This window comes from Balearica regulorum, chromosome 5 (genome assembly GCF_011004875.1).
Source record: "Balearica regulorum gibbericeps isolate bBalReg1 chromosome 5, bBalReg1.pri, whole genome shotgun sequence".
Taxonomy (NCBI): domain Eukaryota; kingdom Metazoa; phylum Chordata; class Aves; order Gruiformes; family Gruidae; genus Balearica; species Balearica regulorum.
In genome coordinates this window covers 23,178,354-23,202,690 of record NC_046188.1, presented here as the reverse complement: position 1 = coordinate 23,202,690, position 24,337 = coordinate 23,178,354, and the positions used below count along the sequence as shown (strand labels likewise).

Genomic DNA, 24,337 nt, shown 5'->3' with positions numbered 1-24,337 from the left:
TCCTCCACTAATGGATTCTATCATAGCAAGCATATAACTGGTACTGATAGATTATAGTCTCTTGAATCCCTGTCCAACTTCATCTAGAGACAAGAACTTACACAACTACAGTTAAGTCTACTGGTGTCAACAAGTGGTCTGTGCCAACAATACTACATACAATATTGTGCAAACCTCATGAAGTTCAACAAGGTCAAGTGCAAGGTCCTGCACATGGGTCGGGGCAATCCCAAGCACAGAGAAAGGCTGGGCAGAGAATAGATTGAGAGTAGCCCTGAGGAAAAGGACTTGGGGGTGTTGGGGGATGAGAAGCTCAACATGAGCCAGCAACATGCACTTGCAGCCCTCAAAGCCAACCATATCCTGGTCTGCATCAAAAGAAATGTGACCAGCAGGTCAAGGAAAGTGATTCCGCCCCTCTACTCCTCTCTGGAATACTGCGTCCAGCTCTGGGGGCCCCCAACATAAGAAGGATGTGGACTTGTTGGAGTGAGTCCAGAGCAGGCCACAAAGATGATCAGAGGGCTGGAGCACCTCTCCTGTGAGGACAGGTTGAGAGAGTTGAGGCTGTTCAGCCTGGAGAAGAGAAGGCTCTGGGGAGATCTTATAGCAGCCTTCCAGTACCTGAAGGGGGCCTACAGGAAAGCTGGAGAGGGACTGTTTACAAGGGCATGGATACCCCATCCCTGGGTACATGTTTACAAGCTGTGGATATCCCATCCCTGGCAGTGTTCAAGGCCAGGTTGGATGGAGCTTTGGGCAACCCAGTCTAGTGGAGGGTATCCCTGTCCATGGCAGGGGGGTTGGAACTAGATATCTTTAAGGTCCCTTCCAACCCAAATCATTCTGTGATTCTACAAGTCTCTAATATTGTTATCAGTGACAAACGCATCACTAAAGCTTTTGACAGAGCATTTAGTACCAATTCATGCAATTTTAGGGCAAGATGAATCACCTATGGAAAAATATAGACATACAACATTTGCTCTGAAAAGTCAGCATTGCTACAAGTACCACATTAATACTTACACTAAGCATCACTCAAATCTTACATGTCAAGAACGACCTACAGGGTTTTCTCCTCCTAACTACTGGGGAGATTGTCAGCTTCTCTTGTTCCTACAGCAACACGCTGTTTGACTTCCACCTCAATAGCAGATCTCATTCATATTTAAGTGATATAGACTGCAGTTAGTCTGCTTCCAGCAGATACAGGAGGCAAAAAAGAAGATACTGCCTAATTGTTACATTTGTCACAAAGCCTCCAGAGAAGAGTGCAGCCCAGAAAGACTTCTCCTGTTATGCTGTATGGATGATAAAGATTGAAAAGGGCAGGGAGGGAGGGAGGAAGAGGAAACAATATTATTCATCATCGTAAGATGGGAAAGCTTGTATCTTTCAAAAAGCATCATCAACAAGTACTATAGCATTCAAACCAATATTCAAAGTTAAAAAGAAGTTTTCTTGAAGACCATGAAGTTTGAAAAAGTCACTACATACACACTTTAAAAAAGTAACAAATATAAAACTTGCCTTGCTGAGTTCAGTATCGAAGGGTAACATCGTAACAATCTATAGTTGCCTAGATGAGATCGCGTTCAGATATATGTACTAATATGTGGTACTGACTACCAACACACACATTAAATTAGAAGCCTACATCCTGCTTAGGATACTAAATATAAACCAGCTTTCCATGTTAGTCACACTCACCGTTTCTTGTCTTTGGGACTCAGTGAGCTTTTCAGACAATTCTTCTAGAGTCTTTCTTAATTCAGCATCAGTCCTTTATAGAAAAATATAGGTAAGACAATATTACAGAGTACAAAACCTAAATATCAACTATGATAATTTTCAGCAGCAACAATCTTCTGGATTTTTATGCTACTTCAATGTGTTCTACAGATTCTAAATTCCTAGCGTAGTTAGGGACCAGTCTCAAGTAGAAAATTCACGATAAAAAGCATTTCCATTGCTCAACTGAAGATAACAGAGCATCTAGTTTGAAAGGCTAGGTATCAGGTTAACAAATACAAAATTATGAACATGTCTACACAGTCTTTTTAAACAGTACTAGCTCCTACTAGGAATTAGTGGACAAATTCCTGTTATTGCTACTAGACAAAGCACCATATGTTGAGACAGTATGTACTTTAAAAAAAACAAAACCATTATGGCCTGCATGAGAGCTTGCCCTCAAGAGAGTCCAGTAGTAAGAATACACAAGGAACAAAATTGTAATAAAAGAAATTCCCATGTCCTTGTTGTTTTGTCCATATATAAAAAAGGGGAGGAAGCCACATATACTATACAAATCAGAATTGACGGGTGTATTTACATTTAGGAATACTGCACGAAATGACATGGGACAAGCAGTTCATAATACTGCTTTCATCTACATGTTGTGCAATCCCCCACTCTCCCCAGAATTATTTTTAATACAAAAGAACAAAGGAGTTTAAGAATTAGTTAAAAGCATAACAATTATTTTCCACACTATTCTTCACATGGAGCTATATTCTGTTCATACCGATTTCTTCTTGAAAGCTCCCGACTGATGTCATCTCCTAGGCGAACTTGTTCACTACTGAGATCTCGAAGAGACTGGTGGAAAGAATGCAGCTGTAAATTAAAGTACACAAATTAAGCCAAAGTTTGGGAACCTTTTTTCCTGTGATATTTATATATATATATACACACACACACACATACTTTTTAAAATAAAGCAGATAAAAATAATCCACAAAATAAAAAAATTCCATGAATTGCAGAGGAGTCTGGATGAGTAGATGAGGCTTGCATGCTTCTATTTGATCAACCCTACTCAACACTTGCTCACTGAAGTTCAATTTTCAGCACATTATTTACTAAACCAAGTTTCCCAACTATGTTTTTTCCCTATGGTTCAGAGCTTGGTCATTTCAGTTACCTGACAGTGCATCATCTTTTTAACCTAGTGCAAAGCAAGTTGAAAGACCTGAACAGGTCAAGTCAGGAGAGACACATTTCCTGCTAATAAATGCTAGTTTAAGTGAAACAAAGTTCTGCCCAGCTATATATATGACTATAAAAAGATGGCATATGAAATTGGAAGTGACTAAGCAGAACATTATGATGTATTCAGGAACTATCACAGCACTGAGGAAAGGTATTTTACCTTGCCCAAGACTTTACATACTCAACTAGAATGCTTTTTTCAGAGTTTGGGAAAAGAAACAAGAACTACCACATCTATTTTTTTCTGTAAAACTTCCCATTTCCCCCATTCAGCAGGCCCCCAATTTATAGTCAAAGTTTTCAAGGGAGCAAATAAAAAAAAGTAACAGGTCATCCATCCTTTATGGGACAAAACGTGACAGTTAACTGATCCTAATTCAGCCTACTGCTGTCAACAGCTCAGTGGCCAGTACCACCATTATGAAAAACCCTGGTTTATAATATACCCTTGTTCTATGCCCAAGACTTAAACCTGGATCTTCCACAGCCCAGCTGATTGTTCTCAACATTAACACACAGGCATTACCATCTCCCCTTTGTGACTAACTAGAAATTTCAACCCAACCCAAGAGACTTTCAAAAACAGAGCATATTTTCAGAATGTATCAGCCTAAGAAAGAAAGGGACTCAAATGTGTTAAAAGTCCATTCAGCTGGAAAATTACTTTAGCTAGAAGCAATCAGCTTCTAGGGACTGTGGTTACAGAAAGAAGAAAAAGCCACAGCTTTAGTTAAGCAGTACTGCTTTATCTTTGCCCCTGTTTCTACCTATGGTCATGATCAATGACTACTTCTAGTTCATCATTCCTCAAAGCACTATGCTGCTTTTACACAATAGTTAATGATTGAGTAAAGCCATATTCACTCACTGAAAAGCAAGAATAAGGAATAAACCAGCAGTTATCATCAAAACAGGAAAAAAAGCTATTTGCTTACATAGTTACTTAATATAAACTAGGAATTTCGTATGCATTGCAGGAACTCCCTTGAATAAAATTCCTAAAATATTTACAGAATATTTAGAAGTAGTTTAAAATAGTACTAGGCTTTTTGGAAGCTTAGGAGGAAAGATTTCCATATAACATTATTTCCTTCCAAGGATTATGCTCCATATTAACCTTGGGGGAGGAAGGAATGGGGGGAGAAGTAGACTGGAAGGACAATGAAACAGGGTTAAATAGAAGTCTAGGAATTTCTGTAGCACTCTGACATCCCAAAAAGTCAACTGAGAGAATCTACTGTGGTTGAATTTAAAATTAATTATATGGAAGTTGAGACTGATTTAATAAATTCAACATGAACACCTTACAATCAGCTGCTCTAATGTTAGTTATAACACATTTCTCCTGTACAAGTTAGTCCACGCAAGATTCACTCATGGAGGTCTAGCCACTCCATCTAAAAAAGCAAAAACAGGTACTGAAATCTCTCTACCTGTAGGATATAGAAAGCCTATAATCTTATCCATTAAAGTAATTAATTTAGTTTTTTTCTGAAAAGTCTGCAGGTAGACACAAGTTAAGGGGTATGAAAATTACCAGTGCCATACACATTGTCTCTTCCTCGCATCATCTGCCTTAAGTTCAGGGTCAAATTACCCCACTCACAGGCCAGACTTAGAATTAAGATGGAGAACTAGCTGGCTCAGAATCAATCCAGGCTACACTGAAGTAAACAGCAAAAACACTAAGATCCTATGCCATTAACTAAAGTAGAACAATCCCCTTTAGAGTCACACTGGATTTCAGCATGTAGGTAGATGTTTGAAATACCATCTCTGATTATGTGATTTTCTTACATGTGGCCTAAAAAGTACAGAGATTATTTTCATACATTCCTTTTGATACCACTTCTATCTGCATCTTTTTCTGTATAATGATAGATCTGCATGAAACTTCATAACATTGACAGATATGAGGTGACTGCCTAATGAAGATTGGCACATAACATTGGAAGCACACTCCATAGCTGAAACATTCTTAGCTGCCATCATCAGAATAACCTTATCTGATGTAAAAGCAAAAAGCCCGGTGACCACATATTGCCTGTTTGGGGAAGCAACTCCCATTAGTGCTTTGTACCTGGTCCAAATTATCTGCCTCATTGACAAATCGAACACTTGCAGATCTAGACCTTCGATGTTTATTGCTCTGTGAGTCTCCATAATCCCTGAGAGGAGAAGTAGGCAGGAAGTGGTGGTTCCCTTTATGAGATAAGAGATTAAAAAAATAAGTAGGAAGATAAAACTTCATACAGGAAATTTTTTATTTTGCTTCACAAAAAACATGTGTTTCCTCTCACCAATATCCTTATAGCCCATATTACAGACAAAACAACTACTGAAGTTACATAAAATGCACAAGCATACTTCTTGTTTAGCTCTTTTCAGGATTCTTCTTCAATTTAAATATTTCTGGAATAAATGTATGTGATAGGTAAGAAAGAGGTTTCCTTTGTTCCTCCAAGGAACAGGTAATTTTTACCTCAAATTTTATTTAAGCAACAACTTTTCCTTCACCTGGATCTATTATAGCTTCAAACTATAGTACTTCACAGCTTTTACATTAGAAAAATGAAAGTTTTAGAGCTTTCTTCTAAAATACATTAAATACTACTTCTAGGAGGAATACTCCTCCCAAATACACCCTTCCCTAAAATGTAATGAATTTTCAGAGAGATGTACAAGACATAATTATTTTCTGTAGGTTATACATTAGTTCAGTTTTTCCTTTTCCACTGAGCCTTACATGATTTCATCCACACATGCATAATCTTATGCATTTAAAATTTAACTTTTCTTTTTGCTGTGAAGTAAGTATCAGAAGTTGCAATATCTTTTGTATGTAGCTTTAATTTGTATGTACCTACAACTCATGCAGCGGACAAGGAATTTTCTCTACTGAAAGAATCGGCATTTCATTTAGATCTCTCGGGATATCAACAGAAAAGACTATGTAATAGAAAGCTATAGGAACTGCATAACAATGCAGGTCTCCCAAATTTCTAAACTGAATTTCTTTGAAGTAACCAATTATGACTTTTCATGCCACTATCTTTAACACATTTTCCTTCTTAATTTCCTCTTTCCATACAACAGCTATATGACATAATTTATGTCTACTCAAGCACCTTAAGTATTTTACCTGACACTCCTTCTCCATCCAGATCACTAGGGTATAAGCTTGAGAGAGAAGAACTTCTCATTCCAGAGTTTCGGGTTAATCGTTGCCTCCTTAATTGACCTATAGACTGTTCCAATGTTTCTTTTAACTGTAGAGAAATTACAATTTACTGAAATATGAACACAGACTACATAAAATCCATGCATGTAAAATACTATTTTGCAAAAAAAGTCATTAGGAGAATCAAAACTATTTTTAAGCCAAGTATAGCTATGAATTAATAACAGCTTTTCTTCAACATCTTGTATGTCATATTCCCATAACTACAGTAAAACATGTTTCCAACACTGGCAGCTTCAAATATCAAGTTTCTTAAAATACTGGTGCAACACACCAGAAAAACTCAAAAGAAAAATATGTCTCCTACAACCAAAAGAAGACCTATTTGCCAGCCCTGCAAAATTCAGAAAACAACTTCAAAGAATTTTTTTTTTAATTGGAATTTTTCTAACAGCCCTACCTGGAATCAGTTTGACACATGGCTATCAAATTTCACTAAGCAGCTTTCATCAAATCCTACTTTTAGCAGTTACACTTCCAGAAAAAGGCAGCTATTACAAACTTAAGAGTTCAGATCTAATTATATTCCTAAATAAGTTCCTCGTTTTTCAAATTTGTGTCTTAATCTCCAAGATTGCATTTGCTAACTTTGGTTCTTAGCCACTTGCTTTTGTCACATCTTTATTTGACAGTCCACAAAACATCAACTTCTAAAGGTTCACCTTTCCTTTCCCTAACAGAGGCTTGTACACCGTGGTTAAATTGCTGCTTTATTCTTGCATAATTATACTGACTATGTTGGATCTCTCTCTGAGAGGCACTTTTTTTCCCAAAGCATAAAATGCTAAATCTTTTCTAAATCTTCCAATGCTTGTTTAGGTTCTTTTTAAAGTATTATGTTTTCATTATATGGTATTATTAAAACAACTTCATTACCACTAAGAAACTCTCAAACCAAAAACCTTAAGGATTTTCTAAGGCTTTCTCAAAAAGACAGAGGCTACTTGGGGAAAAAGATACAACAATGCATGTATACAACAAAAGATCACTTTTGTATTCAAAAGGCTAAAACTTAAAAAAAAAGAAAATGCCACGGGATCAAAGAACAAACAGCAATAACTCAGTTTTCAAATCTAACCTGACTCTGTCAAAGACTTAGCTTAATTCAGAGTTTTTATTGCCCTATTAAAAATGCAAGATAAGTGCTCAGTTTGTATGCTTTAGCTTTACAGCACTCCTTTTCATCCTTTCTACATGAAACCAGCGTGGTGAATTTTTAAAATTATTTTTATTTTTTAAACAAAGAACCACAACAGTGTCCCGAATTAACAACCTTATTCTTCAGTCTGTTTCTTTGGAAGAGAACAACAGCCAAAAAATTGTTTAAAAATTTTGAGTTATAATTTACATTATCAATATTGTTATATTTTAAAGTATTTGTGTTCTTTTAAAAAACAATTCTTAAAAGAATGAAGAGCTGCTAGTGAGAGTAGAACAGAGATATTAAAACCCACAAATTTGAATAGAATATCCTTAGTATTTACCAATCACGATTTCATTCCTCAACACCTCATCTATAAGCTGTTTTAAACGCATCAAACAGTACCTAACATTTCAGTCCTTTCCCATTTCTTTTTTGAGACAAACATCAGTGCATCAGAAAAAATAAAATTAAAAAAAAAAAACCACAAGAGATCTCTCTCAAAGGCTAATTACTTTTAAACCTCTCAAAAGCCTCACATGAGGAAAAAAAACACACACAAAAAACCAAAACAGCCCAAAATATTCTCTTCTCCCTCTCTCCTCCTCCTCCCCAGCCAAAGAGCAGAACAGAACCTTTTCTCTGCTGTTCTTGTCCTCCAGAGACATAACAAAATCACAGACCAACAGTGAAGCCAGGAGGAGAATAACATTGCTCTGAAACAGAGCACATATGGAGAGTACAACGTTCCCACCACTAGAGAATCAACAATAGCAACAATGAAATAAAGTTCTCAGCAGCAAACCTTCCTGACCCTGTAAGTTCCACAGCAGGGTTTGCAGTCATTGGCAAGCAGACACCGGGCACCTCTAAGTGGTGTAGTGAGACTGATTTATAAATCAGAACGGAAAATAGCTCCTCAGCAGCCCAACAGTCATCAATTCCTAAATGGAAATATGCTATACAATCGTCTAAAGAAAGTCTTTTTAAGGAAAAGATCACAAAGAATTCAAGAGTCAGATATTACAATATTCAGCATAACTGACAGAACCTAAACATATATTCCATTTGATGTAAAATATTCTTAGATAAACAATCTTGACTAATATGGTTGAAATGCTTGACCGACTATCATTGTGGAAAAAAAAAAACCACAAAAAACCACAACACATCACCATCCAAATGAGAAATTTATTCAAGTTTTTTTTAAAATATTTATTATAGAAGGAAAACAGATTCACTGCTTCCAGATCCCAGATGCTTCTTCCCACGTACCAAATACATATGTCTATTTTATGCAAGTAGAAACTTTCACTTCAGAAAGGGAACAGGAACTCAGAGAAACATCTTTACTAATAAGACTGATTTTACTCTATTATTTAAAGCTCAAGCAGGAGATCGTTAGAGTCTCTGTAGATTTCTCCCCTACTTGAGCTGTAATGAAAAGCTACCTAGCATGACTAAGAAGAACTGATTAAGTCAAAACTAAATTTGAGTGATGTCTCACTCACCTTGATGTTTCCTAATAGAAAATCTTTCCAGAATAACCATGTTGAACTACATTTAGTATCAGCATTTGTTAAAAACAGACATCCTTAAATGGTTCCAATGCCCACCAGAAATTCCACAAATACCTAAGCAGACCTTACAAAGACACAAACAGCATTCAAACAGAAGAAAAAAAATAGAGGCATATATGTTACTTTTGTCACATCTTTATTTGACAGTCCACAAAACATCAATTTCTAAAGGTTCACCTTTCCTTTCCCTAACAAGAGGCTTACTCTGTTACTTCCATGCAGAGCTTGTGCATATTGATTTAGAAAGCAAGCTGTCTGAAGAAAGCAAGCCTTCTTTGCTACATATTTGCTTTTTCTCTCTTTCTCTCTACCCCTACATCCAAAATATTCCTACATCTCATGTGTATCTGTTTCAAGGCAGCACCTGCTGCAGTTTGTTTGTAACCAAGTTATAAACCTCTCTCGCCCTCCCAGCACTGATTTGTTTTACTTTGTCTAGACACCTGGTTTCAAACTTGTACAAGCTTGATATTTATGAGAGCTTCACCCCTTCTGCAATTTACAGAAAGCTGGTCAACAGATTCAGAAGCTGTTGTAGAATGACAGGGAAAAAACCTACACCAGTATGATCACAATCTCATTCCCTGCTGTAATTCAGCTTTTATCTTATCACTTTTTCATGCAAAAGAAATATGTTCCCTAATACTCTATTTCAGCTATGCACCTTGTACTTGGCATAGTATCATAACATAACAATCTATTTGGTGCTTATAAACCAGAAAAGTAACGAAGCTGCAAAACCTGCCAGAGTTTCATTTTATAACATATTACTATAGCTTAATTTAGATTGCTCAAATAAATACAAAAAGTTTCTGTTCACATCTACTTAACTCTTGATATATTCTGTCCATTACTAGCAGGTTTTCAGCTATGAATGCTATTAGCAGAAAAGATTTAAGAAGTTAAGATAAACTGAAAGTTGCTCACAGTTGCTATTGCTTCAGTTTGCTCCTTGTTGTATTCTCTGTATTGTCCTAGCAAACGGTCAACATGTCTTAGATTTCTGTTGGTATCCTTAAAAAAAGTTTGAGGAAGAAAAGTCAAAACAGAAACATCCCCTAATCAAACGTTACTGCTGCTTTTATTATTCTTGGTTTGTAAGAGTAAATTGATAACATAAGTGCTCTTTAAAGGATCTAAGCATTCAAAATCCTATTCAAGTAACCAAAATCTGAAGACGTACAGCATGGCTAAAGGGAAGTAGAAAAAAAAAAAACCGCAAACAAAACCCCACGCTATCATTTACAGTACAACAGTAAGGCCTCAGCTTCAAATACAAAGTTTTATAAGTTTCAGCCACTCTAGAAAAACCTTTTTAACCCAAAGATCTTAACTTAATTCTGTTTTACAGGCAGGTAATGTTAACTGAGAAATAACCAGTTTTTGAAGATCAACACATTAGGTAAGGTTTCTGCATGAGCACTCTCTGACCAGATGATGAACTGGATTAGATGGCAGATCTGCTGAAAAGCAGTCCACAAAAAGCAATTAGCTTAAAATCAGAATTACAGAAAAGCAGCTAGAAAGAGATTTGACAGAAACAGGACAATACCAAAGAGTCCCTTTAAAAAAAAAAAAAAAAAAAAAGTCAGATTACATCTCTCGTCTAGCTTGATGACTATTTTCCAGCTAACAAGTTTTGAAGTTTAAATTCAGCATTCTAAATAGATTTTTCTTTTCTCACATATTTAAAACAAAAAAAGAAAAAACAAAACACACAACATTGCCAGCCCCACAATACTTCAATACAGGTGATAATATATAAGCCCACTCAGTATAGGTATTCAGAACTGTCAGCTAGAGAAGAGTGGGAATGACTTCTCAAGCAGTAAATGGCGTCAAGATAGCTAAATGTCTCCTCCCACTTGCAAAACAGATTCAGAGATTTCCTCCGCTGCCTCCACTGAAGAAACAGGAATTAGAACAACACTTTTTCCTTCTCAGGTATGGATCTCTTACAAGTTTACAAATACTGTTTCTCACTGTGCCATTCCATATCTACAAAATATTTGAATTGTAAGCTCTATCACGAGGGAATTGACTACCTACATATTTACATATTTATCAGGAACTGGGAAATTTTGCACAGTACAAGGCAACAAAGATAGGGCTGGAACTTTTTGCTACAAAATTTAATGCCTCTTGTGAGAATCTGACAAAGTTTATTTGGCATTATTCACTTTGCTAACTTTATAAACAGTATTACCAAACACATCATTGTTTCTAACAACATTCTATTACTGTCTGAAATAACGGCTCTATAAAAGTGTAACAACCCACATACTTTCAGCTCAAAAGCAATACGATCAAAATCCCAAAACCTTTTTGGTTTGCACAGAAAGCAATGTTTCCCATCAGTACAATATTTCCCACAACTTCAGAAGTGACAATTTGACCCCACGTTACAGAAATGCAGACTCTGTAAATACTTTAAAACCGTATTTTGTAAACAACCTGTAAAGTGCTTGCTAAAGTATGGATCTTCTCTGTAACTTCTTCAGCACCGTAGTTCCGAGCTCTGCTGTGGGATGCTCTCAAAGGTGGCCGCCTTCCTATTCGACCCCTAAGAAAGTTGTCTGAATCACTGGATGAATCTGCCATTAGTATCTTGAAACCTAGGCAGGAAGACCAGAAAAAGTAGTGAATGTTAAATCCTGATTGTAACCAAACAGTCTCTGACTTCCACAATATTCACAAAGTGACTTCGACTCAGACTACATTTACATTAGCCTTTCTGGTTCAGGTCAGCAGGATATACTTTTGAAGGAGATCTTCCAACTCTTCCTCAGTTATGATGTTCATACCATGCAGCAGTGCCAAGATGCAAGAGGCAGAGCCCATTAGGAGACAACTAAATCAAAATATGCACTCTCACTACTTCTAAGTGTTCAGTACCCAGGATAAGACCATAGCCCAAAGCAAATTCTCCCCCCAAAACATACAGTGGAGACATCGTGGCTTTATCAATCATTCTGGTCTGCAGAGCCATTTGCCTTTGTCTCGTGCTACTTGTTAAGATGGAGTCAGATTGGCCAGGGCCAACTAAGACAAATAACCCCAAGTAACTAACTGTCTGAAGCAAGTCTAAGAACCAGTATCTTAATGACTCAAGGAGAATTGGAGATATTATGGAAGAAGGCAAATGCAATGTCTTAAAGGAAAGAAAACTGTGGCCAAGAAGTTATAGACTAATCAACTTAAATCTGTGGAAAAAATTAAAATAGACAATTTAAGTTTCCAACAAAAGATCTGTTCTCAAAAAAAAATAATGCAATCCATCCATTTATATTAAATCAAATGATCCAGTAATGAGCAACTAACTTTGTTAAACAGGGAAGAAGCTATAGAGGTCACTTTTTTTTTCTTTTAAAACCTTGGACACAGATGACACTCACTAAAGTAAGCTAAAGAAACATGAACAAAATTAAGCTTTCCTAAAATGGAAGCAAAACTGGGTCAGTATCAGAATTCATAGAGCAATTAACATAAGTATCAAATTGGAAAGAGGTATCAAGTGAGAATCTAGAGTAAATCAACTATATATTTTCATTAAATGACCTGATAATGCAATATAATATGTTTATTAAATTCACAGCTGACACTATTTTTCCAACTGGAGAAATACAGCAAGGAAAAGAGAAATTGGTATGAGAAAGAGGGAGAAAAAAAAGGCTATTCAAGAGCTTTAGTATTTTAAGTTGAATATGCATCAACAATGTTATGCTCTAGAAAGAAAAACCTAGCACTATCCAAGATGTAAAAATATGGGTAATTTTGTAAATTATGAAATATTATTTATTTTTCCAACGTTAATTCAACATAACTCAGATTACTATGTTGGTGCTAGGGGGAGGCAAACCACTCGACTAGAATTAAAAATTTACTTGAGGCAGAAGAAAGAATGGGGATTGCTGAGTCTTGAGAATGGCAAGGTAGAAGAAGGAAAATAGGGTAACAATAATCAGACATGGGAAAAGAAATTATTAAAAGCTGCAGACAGCTATGACTAGTATAGTAAAGTCACATAGTAACTAATTAAAATGACAACTCTCAAAAGGTAGGTAAGATAGAAATTTTTTTCTTAAACTATTACACATTGCAGCAGTTTGCCTAAAGATCAAGGAATCACCACCATAAGATCTGTGTTAACAGCATCTGTTGGAAGAGACAGTCTAGGCCTACTTTGGGGAAGAAAAAATAGATTGGCAAACTCTTGAACTTCCTTTGGTCCTGTAGTCAACACAAAAATGACACAGTAAAGGTGACATTCTCCTATCCATTAGAGCTGAAGTTTCCTAAAGAAACCATGGATGAGATTCAATTCTTATATTGTATTTATATATAGAGGCAACTCGATGTTTTTCCAGAGCCTTATATTTATTTTTTAAAAGGTTATAAATTTGTGTCCCCCAGACTTGAATAGAAACATGAAAGGAGAGTAAATCAATGTACTCAGTCTGTGCTCAAGTACACCAATATTCCTTACATTTTCTGCTGTGATGAATTTATCTCATCTTCCATCCCCTTATCTCACTAAAGCACATTTTTACTACCAATATCAGAATTCACTGTTCCAGTGCCTCTCACTCCAGTCAGCTGAAGTGAAGTCTAAACGAGGTTGAGAAAGCATAAACACTGAGCACTGGGAAACAGGAAATATGGGATATTTTCAAATACAGAGAAAAATAAAAGAAATAAAACACCAGCAGAAATAACAACATGGGATGATGTTGATTTTCACCATAATTCAGTACAAAAAAAACCCCACAAACAATTAACTCTGTCCTGCACCTTACTACATCAAGCTGTATTTTCCCCTTGATCTTTACTAAAACCTCATACAGACATCAGCAAGATCCACATTCCAGCACGCAGACCACAGGTATCATCGAGAAGCATGAAATGAGACTTCTCTCAAACAAGTTTGGCACCACCCATTGTAGAGTAATTTTAATTCCTTCTGTAACTGCAGTGTCACTTATCTGGGCTAAAACATCTCTTTCTGATTTTACCAAGCATGAAAAGCAGCACAATCACTCAAAACCCAATAAGCAACTGATTCAGTGATCAATTTCCTCCAAGCTTAACAAAGGTTTTCAGTTTCAAAGCATTTTATGAAAATATCTTAAAGACACCAAGTAAAGGGGAGACACTATTAATGGCCATACTAAGAATTAAGCACAAGATCAGCCTTATTGGGGATCAGAAACTCAGTAATCTAGTCTTTATCTACTCATGGACCTATGTACCAGCATAGTTTGCCTAACTCTTTTTCTTACAGTCACAACACATTTCATTTTTAACGATCATAGCAAATGCTTGAAGATCTGTATCTGTCATATATCATCTCAACTACAAAGTCATAGTAAATGTTTTAGCAACTTAGATTCTTCAGAACTCCATTCACAGTTTCAAAGGAAGCAAGTTCTCTTTTCCTCCCAAACTGGGCAGAAAAGCATATTTTGGATTTACTCTGTAGAATACTGCACAGAAGTATCCCATAAGAGCTAGAAAACTAACCTTACATTATGCAATTGATATAGCTTGTCTTTAAGTTGAACGGCTCCAAGTGAAATATTAGCTTAACTCTTAATTCCACCACATCACATTTCTTTCTAGAAGCTGGGGACCCAAAACCAACATCACTTACATTATCAATATCACATTAGTGAAAGAGGGCTTTTTAAGGATACCTGAGTAGACAGACAAATTAAGAACAACGAGACATGTAAGAACATTCAAATGACAGAAAGTGTTTTAACTCATTTCCAGACGAAATGACATAAGCCAGCAGAATTCCAGAGGTTAGTTATTACATCTCAGCTGATGGGAAGTAAATTCTTAAAAGTTTCTGAAACTCTTTTGAGAGTGGGCCCACGACCCTACACGTACCTCTAGTTAGACAAGTATGGTAACTTGTAATGTCAGAAAAGAGACGGGCACTGATAAAAATTAATGAAAAATATCAGTTATCGATGAAAACATTGTTTTGAAAGTGTTTCAACCATAAGGGCCCCAACTACTGAAAAGCTATGACACTGGAGAAAACAAAAGAGAAATTAAGATTTACAGCAGAAAAGATTAATGGGTTTGCTTTCAGCTGTCCAAAACCAGGCTCATTAAGATACTTACTGGCCAAAGCACTGAAGACAGGCTAGTAAACAAAGTAAACCTAAAAGAAAATGCTAGACACAGGACGACATTTTGTCTGAAGAAAATTTCTATTTATGGTTAAGTAGCATTCCTCTTTGTTCTCATGAGCAACCTAAGAGGAACCATAAGTACTTTTAAGTTGAAGTTTTGTTTCATATAAAGCAACATCCTCATTTTTAAAGAAGTTACAGAAGTTTTGTTTTAGATTTAAAAAAAATAAATCATGAAGTAGAAATCTGTACAAATATTCTGCATGCAATTTAAACACACAAAAAAAGCTTACTATCACTTTTTCCAAAAACCTAGATTGAGTTCATCACATCATGATATAACCTACTTGACAGTGAGAATCATTTGTCTTTTACTGGTTTTTAGGCTACCCAAATGGATTATAACCTTTCTTGCACTGAGGAACAACATCAATGCTCAGTATTTTCCTTCCCTGTAAAAAATAGGGCATTTCAGTCTCACTGAAGACTCTCTTGTTAAGACATCCACAGGGTAAAGCAAGCCTGAAGTACAGCTGACAGTCTCAACAGCAATTTCTCCAGCTCAAGTAAGCAAAAGATGAACTCTGTATACAATACCCAATTTCTTCTCAAGTGTTGTAATTTGTTTAGCTCCAAGCAGACTAATGTATCACTAGGTAACCTAGTGCTAAAGGCATGTTTGAAGCCTTATATTAAGACTGAGCATGACAGAATAATTCAATAGCCATTCTAGAATGGTATAACGTGACACCTGAAAGGCCCTTTACTTCGACACTTCTAATTGAGCCACGAGAAATTTTCAAAAAGCCAGGCAGGTGATCCAACATGGTGACATTTCACCATCGTGCTCTCAGGCACCAGTACCACATTTTATTGTTCCCAGCACTCTTCAGCACCACGACATAAAACGGTTCCTTCATACTGTTCACAAGTTAAGCTCAACTAACTCCCTCTGCACATCCTCCTCCCGTCGTGCACGGGACGTCGTGCATCGAACGTTGCTAACACCTGACCTCACCTCTGAGAGCCTCCGGCCTCCTGGACTTTTTGCCCAGGACAGGACCACGAAAGCCCCGGCGGCAGCGGGACAATCCCAGAGCAGCGCCAGGCACGCCGACGGCCGGGCATCCGCCAGGCCCGCGGGCACCGCGGCTCACGGGTAACCCCGCGGCCGCCGCACCCCGCTCCTCCCGCCGCAGCTCCCGGCTGCCGCGCCGCCCGGCGCAACTCACCTCAGCGCCCGCTCTCCCGCGGCGCTCCGCGCCCGGGCAGCTCCGAGCGGCAGCGAAGCCCCTTCCCGCACGCCACTCTGGCCGCAGCCCCCCGGACTCTGCCGTTCCCGCGCCCCCCAGCCCTCACCGCACAGCAGCTGCGGGGGAACGGCCCCCTCCCCGAGGCGAAGCCGACCGCTTCCCCGGGCACGCCCAACAACCCCACGCACCTCCTCACCTCGCCGCTATGGCAACTTGAACTAGCCGCCCTGCCACCGGCTGCCAGAGCCGCCTTCCGGGAGCCGGGCCCCCCCCCGCAAGGCTCTATGGGACAGGTAGTCCACGAGCGACCGGCCGGCCACGAGGAAGACCGCGTGGAAGACTTCAACTCCCGAGAGACTTTGCGGTAGGGACGCCGACTACGCCGAGTCGCGCGCGCCGGCAAGAGCGGCAACGGAAGGCCAGGCCCCGCCCTGCGGGGAGTCCGTTGGTCACTCAGAGGCCGCGGCGTGTGGGCGGTGACGGGAAGTCGCTCACGTACACTGGTCCTTACAGAAATTTTTAAAAGGTAAACCTTTACAGAATACACATTTTGTTTACAGACACTACAGCTAAATAAACATGAAGAGCAGAAACAAAAGCTGTTGCCCTGGTAAAGCAAGTGTGTATATTCCGCTTATGAGGAGAGTGGACAACTGGCTGATCCACTGGGAAAAGGAGTGCGTGAGCTGCTTGAAACAATTGTTTCTTACAAGGGTGATTTCTCCATTCCTATCTCTTGAATTTTTCTTGTTTCTTTAAGCCAAGCATCTCCCTATTCACAAATGTTGTAAGGGTGATACTTGTGTGCAGTAAAACTGACCACATGTTACGGACTGTTACACTGACTGGCCTTGAAGAGAGGAAAGGGATAAAGAGTGCTGTGAGTAATCACAGGAGACATTGCCTGGGCCTCTGAAACTTGGGCAGAACTTGCAATAGTCCTATAATCACTGGAATATTTGGCTGCAAATCACCTGTAGGTGAGGACTCAAGCCTAAGGTAAACACAGTGGGTTGGGTTTTTTAATACAAGTATGGCTGTATTACCTCTGGGATCCACTTCAGGGCCTTTGAGCACAGTAATAAAGCATGGCTGATGATCCATACTGCCTAACTTCATTCCTATCCTGCAAGACTCTTTCATTTACTCACTCACAAGTCTCTAATGCAGCAGGCATGCTTGCATGCCATATGATTGCAACACACTTCAGGAATGAGTTAGGGTCCCCCACACTAGCAGCATCAACCAACAGCCCAGGTAATGGATTCTGGCCCGTGCTACTGTGAGTTTGATTTGTAGTCATGCTCAAGAGGCATTACCCTCATCTGAGCTGAAGGCAGGTGAGAGACAGAACGGGAACGTAATACCATTTACTTCACTGTGAGCTGAAGTATTAGTGAATAATTAGCAAAGAAATAAGTCTTCCCTGGCTTCCAGTGCATCAACATTGCCCTGGCCTTCTGCAAACTGCAGCATGGTCAGGTTGTGCTGGCAGGTGTAAATGCAGGGTGAGGGTCCGGGCTTCTGGTCAGTGTCATCTCATAAAGCTCCTTATGGTGGTATCTGGGAGGCAGGCCCTGAATCTTCCTGAGCTCTCTGAGGGATTTCCGCTCCTCCCAGTTTTGTACCTGGCAGTGGGCTTGCTCCTCCATAGACTCCCAGAATTCATCCATGAGCAGATTTCTTTTCCTGTCCTAGTAGACTCAGGCTATCACAGAGGGGATGGACATGTAAGGAGTGTGTCCTGGATGTGGGTAGTGCCTATATGGAAGTGTATTTGCATCTATGCTGAGTGTGAGCACATCTGCCTTGCTATCACCACCATGTTCCAGTGGAAGCTGATGCCAATGCCTGAGATTGCCAAACTGGGCACAACCACTGGTCCTAAAGACCATGCTAACCATGCATATATCAATTGTAAAAGTAGCTAATCTGAAAACAGGACTTGCTATCAATGTATTTATTGGTCTAATGTAACAGAAGGAAGCAGATGCTTGCAGTGTTTCAGACAGCTATTTTTGCACACAGCTACACTGTTAGCTGCAAGCATTACCACAAACATTGCAACTTTTTCACAGATGCATATGAAATAAGGCTTATGCCACTGACTAATACATAGTTTTACCATCCTCATCAAGCTGAGGCTTGCTTGGTATAAAAAATGAAATACTAAAGACTGTTACAGAGAACACGTAAGCAGGCATGTATGCCAAGACTCCTAGACTGTGTAAATCTTTGCTGAAAAAGATTCAAACCACCAAGATCCCACCACTCCCAACAGAGAAGAAAGCAGCAGGCCAGTGATGTTTTCAGACTCAGTTGATTCAGTGAACACCAATGTAAGGCAACAAACTGCTTGAAGCTCACTGCTGTTTTTGCACAACATATTTAGCACAAACCTCTCATGTCTTCTGTTCTCTTCAAAATTCAAGGAATGAGAAAGGGAACAGGTAAGTGTGATACGGTTATTGAGGAGGATTGCTAATTTACCAGTGTGATGAACTGTCAGCTCAGTAAAGTCTGTTCCTTGTATCTGTGCATGTTGATTTCCAAACTAGATGGATGCATTAGGGACTTTTTGCTGCACCATTCTTTAGAGTAGGGGGAGGGCTAAGATTTGCATGCATGTATTTGTTACCATCTCCAAATAGGAACATAAAAAATACCCTACTGGTCTGTTTGGTCCAGCATACTGTGTTCAACAGTGACAGCAGGAGATGCCAATTAGAGCACATGAACCTGGCTACTTTCTGTGATCTAACCCTCTCTGCAGTTTCTTCCAGCATCCATGTTTGTCACGTCAGAGGACATGGGTCAGAGGAATATTTCTTTCGATATGTGTTTCCATGCCTGTAGCCCCTTAATTTGTATAGTCCTGTCTGCCTCCCCAACCTCCTGGCAATGATTTCTGGAAGTTTACTTCTGGGTGCATGAAAAAGTGCTTTCTTTCTACTCTAGGGCTGCATAATTTAAGGGCCTTTGCTAAGGCTGTGCTAAAGGCTGATTGAAAATTGAAGTAAACTGTATCTAAAGTTCTGTTGAAGGCTTCAGAAGACTTCCAAAACATATGAGGAACAACTCACACTCAAAAAAGCTGTGTTGACTCTTCCTCCAAATCTTATTTATACATAGATACGTTAATTTTATTCTTTATTATAATTTCTACTAATGTACTCACTACAATTGTCAGAAACTATATTCTTTGATTCTGTTATTCTGTGTTCTGGATTCTGTAATCTGTGTTCTCCGAATCTGAAATTCCTTTATTTTCCTTAGAAACTCTGTTAAATATTAGCATAATATTAATTAGTCCTCTGGTACAAAAAGGGTGTTAATTGAGAAGTACACCACAGTTCTGCTATTTCAATCACTGAGTAAATAAGATTTTTGACTGGTTATTTTTCTCAAGTTGAATTTATCTGTCCACAAAGAAATATCAGTCTGAGAATCTCTCCAAGCTCTTCTACAATAAGCATGGAAACAAAATAGTCAGTTTGGGGTTTTGGCTGTATCTCATCTACATATTCCTTTTTATATGCTAATTCATGTACCAGTCTTATAGGTTCTGACAGCATTCCTTGTTTTGTTGCATTCAAAAAGTGATTATTAGGTTTTTTTTCACAAGTTGTTGCTCAACTGCTTTTAAGCTTGTTTTACTGTGTTTTACATTTAGCCTGCTAGCTTTTGAAAGAAAACTTTGTGTTCTACCCTAAACTATGACATTAACTTTTTGAAGGATGATTTTTTTCCTTTTAATAACTGACCTTATCCTAGTGTTAACAATGCTGGCTTTCTTAAGCCCTTCCCGAAGCCTTATTTACTAGATATGCACTTGCAGTTTGGTGTCCTTAAAGATTCACCATGAGGCATGCAAGGTAACTCCTTTGTCTGCCCCTTTTAGCACTTTTAACAAGTAGTTTCATATTTCTGTAATGCTCTTTTTTGAGGCTGAACAGTACTGTGATGATTTTGTTGTTGTCGTTTACTTTTGTCATAAGGATGTTAAATGTAAGTGCATAGGATTGCTACAGAACATCTCTTCAGTTTGGAATGAGTATGCATGAGAAATCAATGATTTAACTATGCATAATAAATTACTATACTAGGCACACTTCTAAAGAAGTTGTTTAACTTTACAAGCACAGAACACTTTGATGTTATATGAAGTCAAAAATATATATCCCAGCATTCTGTTATCTAAAGTGCTGTGTTGAGACAATCACTTGACAGTGCTTGCATTTAGAGAGGCCACCATGGTCTTACTACTTAAGGCTAGTGCTGCTTGATTAATACTATTCTGCCCCTTGACTCATACATGTAAAAAAGATCGTTTTGGTTTTTGTTAAAGGAAAGATTATTATGAACCTTTACATTACTATACATATAAATAAATGTATAGGGAGCCTGAGGACACAGACCTTAAGGGTGGAAAATCCAGAAGGACTGTAACATTTTTTTAATAATTTTTGGGTTTAGGCTTAAATTGAAAATTTTAAATTCTTGAATTTGTCACTAATGATATATTTTGTATATCTTTTTGTCACTAATGGTATCTTTTTCAACCCCCCACAGCAGGGGAGTTGGAACTAGATGATCTTTGAGGTCCCTTCCAACCCTAACCATTCTATGATTCTATGATTTTTTATGCTACGTTATTTGTCATCCATGACAAGCCATTATTCATGTGGCTTTCAGGAGATTGTTTAGATATTTCTTTCAGAATGCTACCAAAAAGAAAAGACAACCCTAAATAAAAATGTAATTGGCTTAAAGATTCATCATTTACTGGGATCAGAAAATGAGTTCTTTTATGAGCAGGTATCGTAGATGCACACTGTGGGCTAGATGAATTGTCGCCTAAATCAGTGAGCCAGTTTTGATTTATGATTGTTGTAATAAACAGTCAAGCTCCTCTATTAAACATTGCTGGTCTCTATATCAAAGCAGGTACCTGTCATGACCCAAGTCAAAGAAAAGTGCAAGATCTGTCTGAAGTCTGAATTATGAGGGCAGATAAGTTTTTGCTGGGTGTTATTTCTGAACATAGGTGCCTATGCAAGAGATGCAGACAGAGCAGAATGAAATTGGACAAAGATGACTAGAAAGCTGACTTTAGATGAAAAGGTCCAGGCAACATAAGCCTGTGGAAAAAAACCTGAGAGCTTTTTTAAGATAAATGCAGGCAGGAAGAAAAGGTCTTGTAAATAAAGAAGCTATCTTCTATTCTGTGCCCCAATCTGGCAAAGGATGTCAATGGCAATAAGAAGGACTTCTCCAAGTACATAATTAGCAAGAGAAAGACTGGGGAAAATGTGGGCCCACTGCTAAATGGGAGCAGGGGCTCTGGTGACAGAGGACATGCAAAAAGCTGAGGTACTGAATGCCGCCTTTGCCTCAGTCTTTGCTTGCAAGGTGGCCTTTAGGAATCCAAGGCCTCAGAGTCCAGGGGGAGAGTCTGGAGCAAGAAAAGCCTAGGGGAAAGTCTGAAGAAAGGAAGACTTACCCTTGGTGGAAAAGGATCAGTTTAGAGAATACTTAAATAAACTGAACATGCATAAGTCCATGGGTCCTAGTGGGATGCACCCACACATGCTGAAGGAGCTACTAACATGCTGAGGGCCACTGAAGGCAGTGTGTAAAGAAGATTGTGTCCAGTGACAGGACAAGTGGCAATGGGCACAAATTGAACAGGAACTTCTGTCTGAACATAACATAAGAAAACACTTTTTAATTGTGAGGGTGACTGAGCACTGGCACAGGTTGCACAAAGAGGTTATGGAGTCTCCATCCTTGGAAACAGTCAAAAGCCATCTGGACACAGTCTTGGGCAACTGGCTCCAACTGACCCTACTTGATCAGAGGCTTGGGCCAGATGATCTCCAGTGGTCCCTTCCAATCTCAACAATTCTGTGATTCTGTAGTCCTTTCTGGATGCAAACATACCTGCCTGAAAACAGCTTTCATAGTTCTTACCTTAACTAATTGCCTAAGTCCAAAAGATAGTTTCATCTTACTGTTGTCTCTGAGCACTCTTAGAATTGACAACCTCAGGCTTTACAAGGCTTTACACAGCAGTACCTTCTATTTAGTCTTCAGCCAACTGAGTATTTCAATTTTCAAGCTTTTTCATGCTTTTTTAATGAAATAATAAAAAAGGAGAAGCACAAGAGTTCCTTAAGATCCCATAACCATAAAACTCCATAACTACCTATTCTTGAAGTCAAAGATAAATTGGTTAAATAGACAAGAACCTAGAATAACATTCTTTCACATAGCTATTCAAACACTTGTTCTGGTGAGTGGTGCTGTGTCAAAGCAGTGTGTCTAATGTAATTTTTTTCTGACAGACCAAAAATTATTTCAGATACTGAAATAGAAACAGGTAGGAACTGGCATATCTTACAAGTGTCCAGAATGGCTAAATATGTTGATTAATCAGAAAAAAACCCCAGGTCTTTATTCTAGTCTTTACTGAATTATTTTCCCAGTTTGAACACTTTCTCATACAGATATTATAAGATTTAACCGTTGATATCTGCTAATCTCTTGAGGAGTTTACATGGAACACCAATTAGAGGTAATTGCTTCTTTGTTAGAACCTGTTGTGCTTTATCTGGTTCGTGTATAAACCATATGAGCAGTGCAAAGATAACCGAGATACCATATCAAATCTGGCGGATGAGAATAATGTTACTTTTTTAAAAATCATCCCAAAACCAATGGAATTCTAAGCCTTGCAGTGCTTGAGATGATAGGTACTAAGTGAGTGACCATGGCTGTCACTAGAGGGAGTGTCTGTAACAGTGGAAAAATATACTTGTCAATTTTTGCTATGTTTAAGTTAATAGGAACCTGCAGGGATCTTTGAAAAAGCACCAGGGGGAAAAAATCTGCAATATACTGCAGATTTACAAGTGATTTTTCTTTCCTAATTACTTATTAGGATCAGAGCATATGCCATATTAATTGATTAAAACCGCTTCATTTCTCTATCTTCAGGGCGTACAGGATTTTGAATGTGTTTTTAGAATTATGTTTATAATTGTGGATGTACACATGTTGGTGATACTTTTAATACATTAACATTTTTTACTATATAAAAACCAAACATTTATTAATATTCTACATGGTATGAAAAGTTGCTAGTCACTCTAAACTGCTAGATGCCCTCTCTTTTCAGAACTGATGTTATCAGAACTACTGATTATTGTTCTTTTTTACAGCTTAAAATACTTGCAGTCTTGACTAAGCTAAGCAACTGTTTTCCATTGTTCCTTCAATACGGGTCATGTTTCTAAACCTCCTGTTTTCTTTACTATCCTGACAATAGTCCTCACTTTGTCTACTTCTTTCTTGACAGACAAAGTATTCCAGACAACTCTATAAATGCAAAATAAAGTGAAATAATTGCACAATATTTCCATTTTTCTGCCATGCAGGGTGTGTCTTATTGCATGTATCTACTTGTGTTTTTCTCCTCCGAATTTAAATTCTGATCTAGAGTTCACAGACCTCCCTAGCCTGGGGTTATCTGTAGCTTTACAAACATACTTTTCGTTCCACCATCTGCCTGCCTGTTCAGGAAAATGTTGAACAGAAGGACCAGAAGGTGTCTAGGAGAAGCCAGAGCATGGCACGGCAAGGCTAGCAGCTCCCTCAGAGCCAGGCACCAGGAGCCACAGGGGATCCTTAGAGCGTAACTGTTCAGAGCAAAGCCAGTGCCTGTAGAAACACCATGGGGTTAGCAATAGTTCTTTTTCTCCCCAAACCCTTACTGTTGCTGTTCCTTGCTCAGATTGTGCAAGCCAAGTCGCCAAGTCCAGGAGGCAGTGCATCCAGACCTGGAGCTCTTCCCTGGCTGAAGTCGCATGTTCTGTCCTGTTTCCTTTAAGGCTACCAGACTTTGAATGAGAGGAGTACCTTGCTTCTCTCATTCAGGGTTCAAGCCCAGAAACCATATATTAAGCAGTTCTTATTTATTG

At 38.5% G+C, this 24,337-nt stretch overlaps 1 protein-coding gene across 7 annotated transcripts in view; it reads right to left on the bottom strand.

Moving 5' to 3' along the window:
- The window catches only part of CEP128 (centrosomal protein 128), a 133,904-nt gene extending 117,292 nt beyond the window's left edge, over positions 1-16,612 (bottom strand). For 4 of the 7 annotated variants that reach the window (XM_075753783.1, XM_075753782.1, XM_075753781.1 and 1 more), the window contains exons 1-7: positions 16,544-16,612; positions 11,414-11,574; positions 9,887-9,973; positions 6,140-6,266; positions 5,078-5,199; positions 2,531-2,622; positions 1,714-1,786 (exon numbers count right to left, since the gene is read on the bottom strand). In XM_075753783.1, the coding sequence (XP_075609898.1) occupies positions 1,714-1,786; positions 2,531-2,622; positions 5,078-5,199; positions 6,140-6,266; positions 9,887-9,973; positions 11,414-11,560 (648 nt within the window). In that variant the 5' untranslated portion in view covers positions 11,561-11,574; positions 16,544-16,612. Of the gene's footprint in view, positions 1-1,713; positions 1,787-2,530; positions 2,623-5,077; positions 5,200-6,139; positions 6,267-9,886; positions 9,974-11,413; positions 11,575-16,543 lie in introns of those variants that run through there. The other 3 variants (XM_075753778.1, XM_075753784.1, XM_075753785.1) reach the window with 3 other exon arrangements.
- Between the last annotated feature and the right edge of the window lie 7,725 nt (positions 16,613-24,337).